Source organism: Quercus lobata, chromosome 11 (assembly GCF_001633185.2).
Source record: "Quercus lobata isolate SW786 chromosome 11, ValleyOak3.0 Primary Assembly, whole genome shotgun sequence".
NCBI lineage: Eukaryota > Viridiplantae > Streptophyta > Magnoliopsida > Fagales > Fagaceae > Quercus > Quercus lobata.
The window spans coordinates 22,383,221-22,389,558 of NC_044914.1; the positions used below are offsets into that span (position 1 = coordinate 22,383,221).

Consider the following 6,338-nt stretch of genomic DNA (forward strand, 5'->3'; position numbering starts at 1 on the left):
CTTATTATTGTAAAAACTTTTTATATAAATTTCACCTATTTCAGCCACTTATTATTAATACTAAATTTCACCTACTCAATACTATTGCTCTTAATGTAAAAACTTTTTACAATCTATTTCAGCCACTTATTATTAATATATATATATATATATATATTTTAGAAACCACTTATTATAGTCCTTTTTTTTTTTCGCTGAATCACTTATTATAGTACTTGCAAGGGCAATGTCAGTGCCACTTTGCTTCACCGGCATTACTTTATGGGATGAGCTGTGTTTTGTTGGCCCTGACCAGCACAATCGTACTCACGAAAAAAAAGTAATGTCATCGCTTACTCAAACGAGACATGACTGGGCTGTTTTTAATGCAAAAATAAAAGGGTTTTATGAGCCACCAGTATTGGCCTCTACTGTTGCTGAAATTTTATCACAAATATTGGAGAAGAATCGTTTTCAAAACTTTATGATCCCATTTGTCCGGAGAAAAATTTAAGACCACATAATTTTATATAATTTTTGTTATAATTATGACGTGATAAAATGTGATTGATAAAAAAAAAAAGGTGAATTTATGTATCAATAATAATTAATCACTTACAATTTATCATATTAAAATTATAATAAAAAAATTGTGAAATAAATTATGGTCTTAAAACTACTCTTTATCCTATAAACAAAACTTTAACAAAAAAAAAAGAAAAAGAAAAAAAAAAGAGAGAGACATGACTTGACTGTTTTTGTAACTTATTTGTATAATATAAATGAGAAAAAAAAAAAAAGTATTTTCTGAACTTTTTGGCTTTTTTTGTTGATAAGAATTGAATCGTAACTTTTTGGCTCAGCGTTCAGCAAGTTGGATGGGTGGGTATGCGGTGTGAAAGGTCATTGTCAAACAGTAAACTCTTTTGAAAAAAAATAAAATAATAAGTAAAGAGCGTTTAAGTCAGAGTGTATAAACACCAGGAATGACCCTTTTTCCAAAACATTCATATCAATTTGTGTGTTTGAGAATTGAGATTGAAAGAGATGAGTTCCATTAGAGCAGCTACTAAACCTCATGTAGTTTGCATCCCAGTCCCACTTCAAGGTCACATAAACCCAATGCTCCAGTTAGCAAAACTCCTCCGCCATAAAGGGTTTTACGTAACTTTTGTAAACACAGAGTACAACCACAAACGCTTACTCAGGTCTCGAGGTTCCAACTCTCTCGATGGCTTGCCTGGCTTTCACTTCGAAACCATTCCTGATGGCCTCCCACCCTCAGACGCAGATGTCAGCCAAGACATTCCCTCTCTTGCTGAATCCCTCCCAAAGACTTGCCTAGTCCCACTTTGCAATCTCATTACCAAACTCAACGACACTTCGTCTTCGAATGTGCCTCCTGTTACCTGTATTGTCGCAGATGGTTGCATGTCCTTCTCTATTGATGCTGCTGACAAGTTCGGAATTCCATGTGTGCTTCTCTGGACACCTAGTGCTTGCGGTTTCTTGAGCTATATGCATTATCGCCATCTAGTTGAACGAGGTTTAGTGCCCCTCAAAGGTATAATTTAAATCTTCAAATTCATTCTATTTTTATTTTATTTTGTGTTTTTTTAAAGATGCTTCAATTTCTTTTTTAAAGGGAATTTCCCTTTTTTTTTTTAAAAAAAAAAAGAATTAAAAGATTTAAATAGAGATCATTTCCCTTATCATGTATTATTATAAAAGTTTTCTTTAGACGGTTACAATATGGAATTAATCCTATATCCCGAATATTTTTTCTCTAGACTTTCAAAAATTTTGTGCATGAGAATGTGTCAAATAAGTACAAGACAATGCAACTAGATTTTGAATAATTAAAATCAATACTCTAAGAAAATGCAACTAGATTTTGAATTAGATTTCAATTATTGTTTAATTTTGTGTCATTTGTCCTATTAAATATTTTTTTAAAAAAATAAGTTAATAAAGTGCAAAGGACAAAAAGCACAATATAAATAAATCATCAAAAATTCAATAACAAAAATAAAAATAAAAAGTAAACTCGTGTATATAATAAAAAAAACAGTGAAATAAAAGTAGAAAGTAAAATTCATGTATCTATATTTTATACTATTAATGGTAGGATTTTAATTGAGTTTCAATATTTTACATACTAAAATACTCTCACATAAATTCTTAAATTCTCTAAAATATTCATATCTTTTAGTTAAATAATTTTCAATTAAAAAACACAAGCTGATTAAAATAATAATTTACTATTTTTTTAAAAAATTCCTAAATTTTAGGTTTTCAAACTTTTATCAAGATTCTAAAAATTAAAACACTACCACCACATATTGTTAGTGCAGTAGTCACTTCATAAGTATAAATACTTATAGAGTGTGGGGAGGGCAAGGGACGGGGTTCAAGTCTCTAGGAAGGAGGTTCACATACATATACACTTAGATTAGATTATAGTAGAAATTCTATCTTGTATAAAATATATATATATATATATATATATTAAAACACCATATTTATTTTACTAATAAACATTATTTCACTAAATTCAAAAAAAAAAAAAAAAGCCTTATTGCATATGAGTATGTATAATGAGTCTAGTATGTATATATATATATATATATATATATATATATATACACACACTAATAGTTTTCAAAACGTGTGTGTAATCGTAATTTTTTTTTTTTTAAATACGTTGTGTATATGCACAGATTATAATGTAGTATAAGATGATGCGAGACAAACGGAAGGCAAACTAGTCTACCAACGTTTTGAAAACTATTAGTGTGGTATGGTCCACATAAGCTATTAAATTACTGAAGTACACATCATATAATTAAAATAAACCTAATGATATTTTTAAAAACTTATTTAAAAAGAATTAAATCTGAAAAATAAAACTTTGCACAAACTGTCCATCTCCTCTCCCTCCTTCACTCTCTCTTCCGGTGATGACCATGCCTACGGAGGAGACCTCCACGGCTCCACCTATCATGTTGCTGAATAGTAGTTGAAAAAATTCCTTTTGTTTTACACAAAAGAGAAGACAAATACAACAGGGTTTTTCTCTTAACTACTTTGACAGCATGACAATTATAATTGGAAGTCTTCTCTCTAGAGAAATACAAATGGATTTTGAGTTTTGCACACCTGAGTTTGTAAAATAGTCTAGACTCACTAAAACCCATATGGGTCTATGGAAAAAATACAACTGGGTTTGTAAAATCCACAGGGGTCACCGAAGAAATACAAATGGATTTTTCAGTTTTGGCGTTAAGATTTTAAAAATTATAATCAAGTTGTTAAATTTGAATCTGAGCGGCGGTGAAAGTGGCCGGAGAGAAGAAGGAAGGTTCTAGAGTCAGTTTTTTTTTTTTTTTTTTTTTCCTCTTAGTTTGGGTCTTTTAAGTTTTCTTAAATCATAAACAAATTTTTAAATAAAGCAGTACTTCCCATCAAAAAAAAAAAAGGAAAAGCATTACTCTTGTCATATACTGACACTGTTAACTCATAATTAGGTAGGTGGCATATTTGATCTGGAGCATGAAGTGAAATAGAGAGAGTGGAATAAAAGATTAAATTAGAGTTCCTATCAAAAAAAGAAAAATTTAAATTAGAGTAGAATTTTTATCTCAGATAAAAAAATATAAAAACCAAACAAACAAATTAAAAGTTTATATAATAATAGATGTGCATGGGAGATGCAATAATATGTTATGTATGTCAATTACACTTATAAAAGCCATCAAACTATCAAATTTTTTTTTTTCCTTTTCTATTAGTACTACATTGGAGTAGGCTATTCACAAAGATCAACCCTACTTTGGTGTGATTTACAGATGCGAACTATCTAACAAATGGATACTTGGAAACTACAATCGATTGGATTCCTGGGATGAAAAATATTCGTCTTAAGGATCTTCCAAGTTTTATTAGAACTACAGATGAGAATGACGTCATGCTCAACTTCAAAATCCGAGAAAGTGAGAGAGCTCCAAGAGCTTCAGCTGTCATTTTGAACACATTTGACTCCTTTGAACAAGAAGTGTTAGATGCTCTATCTTCCATGCTTCCTCGTATATACACCATTGGACCACTTATGTTGTTGGCTGATCAAATTAAGGACGATAACTTGAAATCAATAGGTTCCAATCTATGGAAAGAAGAATTGGGTTGTGTGGAATGGTTAAATTCAAAAGAACCCAACTCGGTAGTATATGTAAATTATGGTAGTATAACTATCATGACACCTCACCAACTCATTGAGTTTGCTTGGGGGTTAGCAAATAGTGAAAAACCCTTCTTGTGGATTATAAGGCCTGATCTTGTGGGAGGCAATTCAGCTATTGTTCCTTCTGAATTTGTTACCAAAACTAAAGATAGAGGCATGTTGGCAAGTTGGTGTCATCAAGAACAAATCCTAAAGCATCCGTCAATAGGGTGTTTTTTAACACATAGCGGGTGGAATTCAACACTAGAGAGTGTGTGTTGTGGAGTTCCAATGATCTCTTGGCCTTTTTTTGCTGAGCAACTGACGAATTGTCGATATTGTTGTGTTGAGTGGGGCATTGGGATGGAGATAGATAATAACGTTCAAAGAGATGAAGTGGAGAAACTTGTTAGAGAATTAATGGATGGTGAGAAAGGAAAAGAATTGAAGAAGAAGGCAATGGAGTGGAAGATAAAAGCAGAGGATGCTACCAAACCTAGCGGTTCCTCTTACCAAAACATGGACAAACTGATTTCCGAAGTTCTCTTAGCTGGAAATGTTTGAACCAAATGAAGAAGACTTTCTAGTTTTCAATAAAGTTGCTAAATCAGAACTCTATTATATATATATATATATATATATATATAGTGTTTTATGGGAGAGAATGGGCATTTGCCCCTAATTAGTAAACAATGCAGCAATTTGTCCCTCTTTTCAAATTATTTAGGGATATATCCTTGTTTTCGAAATTAATTTCTTGAAAATCGAATTTTGCATATAACTCGATTTCAAGATTTTCGAGTTATGGCTAAATTCTACCATGGTGGACTAAGCTAACATGGTTTTTCTCATTATATATATATATATATATATATATATATATATATATAAAATCCACATGGAACTCGATTTTGTCAAAATTGAGTTCCATACAAATTTTGTTTTTAGCAGAACTTGATATATTGAATTTCATTGGACATTTTTTTTTTTGTCATGAATAGAAATCAATATCCAAGTTATTGAGTTATGTTGGAATTTTTCAAAAAGTGAACTCGATTTTGACAAAATCGGATTATACTAAGTACCTGTTTGCATACCGCGTTTGCTGCGTTTCTGCTTCCTTTTTTTTTTTTTTTTTTTTTTTTTCACGCGTTTTCCCCCTCACAAGTGGTTACTGTTCATGTACGGTACATGAACAGTAGCCACAATACTTGACCAGTTTTCCATGAACAGTGCATCCGTGCACTGTTCATGGACCCACAAATTTCATTTTTTATCAATTTTTTCATTAAAAACGGGTCCCACGGTACTATTCACACATTTAAAAATTATTTTGCTACAGTATTTTCAGTTTTCAGTTTTCAGTTTCAACAAAATAAGTTCTATCCAAACACACCCTAAGTGTTTGTTAAGAAATAACTTATATAATTGAAATTGAAAATTTTTTGTTAAAAGTACTGTAGATAAAAGTAAAAGTTAGCTGAATAGTATTGTGGAATCCATAAATAGTACCAAAAAGTGCAATAGATCCTATAAATAGTAGCAAAAATAAACTAAAATTGCAAATAAGCTAAAATTTTCAGCTTGTCCCAAATGAACACTAAATCTATACCCAATATAGATAGTTCTGAATTCGTATTTCTCTTTCCCTTCAATTCAGTGGCAATGGCAAATCCTCAACTTTACATCCCTGGATTCAGTTTTCACTCTCTAACGATCATCTCTCTATCATCACAGATACAAAACGCATATCATAATTTGATGCACTTATAAAAATTTCTGAAGCACATGAGGAATAATTTTAGAAATTGCAAAGGTTTCTTTGATAAAATGTATTTTTTCATATTAGGATAGTGTTTTAATCCAAGAAAGACACTTGCATTTGATATGCTGTATGGAAAGTATTGTTTGTGCGTTGAGTATTTGGCTATTTGAGCAGTATGTGAATACATTGGGGGAATATTGGTTGTTTGGAGTAGCAAATTTTAAGTAAGAAAAATATTAATTTTTAGATTTGTCTATGTATAAGTACACTTGGTTATTAGTAAGATAAAAATGATTTGGGTCTAATCCTTACCGTCTACAAGCACCAATGTTGTTGGAAGTGTATTTTTTTATGTTGTAATAATTAACTATAGGG

At 31.0% G+C, this 6,338-nt stretch overlaps 1 protein-coding gene across 1 annotated transcript; it reads left to right on the forward strand.

Moving 5' to 3' along the window:
- The first annotated feature begins 948 nt into the window (after positions 1–948).
- LOC115969232 (7-deoxyloganetin glucosyltransferase-like) lies at positions 949–5,034 on the forward strand. Its single transcript, XM_031088837.1, has 2 exons — positions 949–1,543; positions 3,828–5,034. Exons 1-2 carry the CDS (start codon positions 1,027–1,029, stop codon positions 4,760–4,762), a joined length of 1,452 nt encoding a protein of 483 aa, XP_030944697.1. The 5' UTR covers positions 949–1,026; the 3' UTR covers positions 4,763–5,034.
- Positions 5,035–6,338: the final 1,304 nt, after the last annotated feature.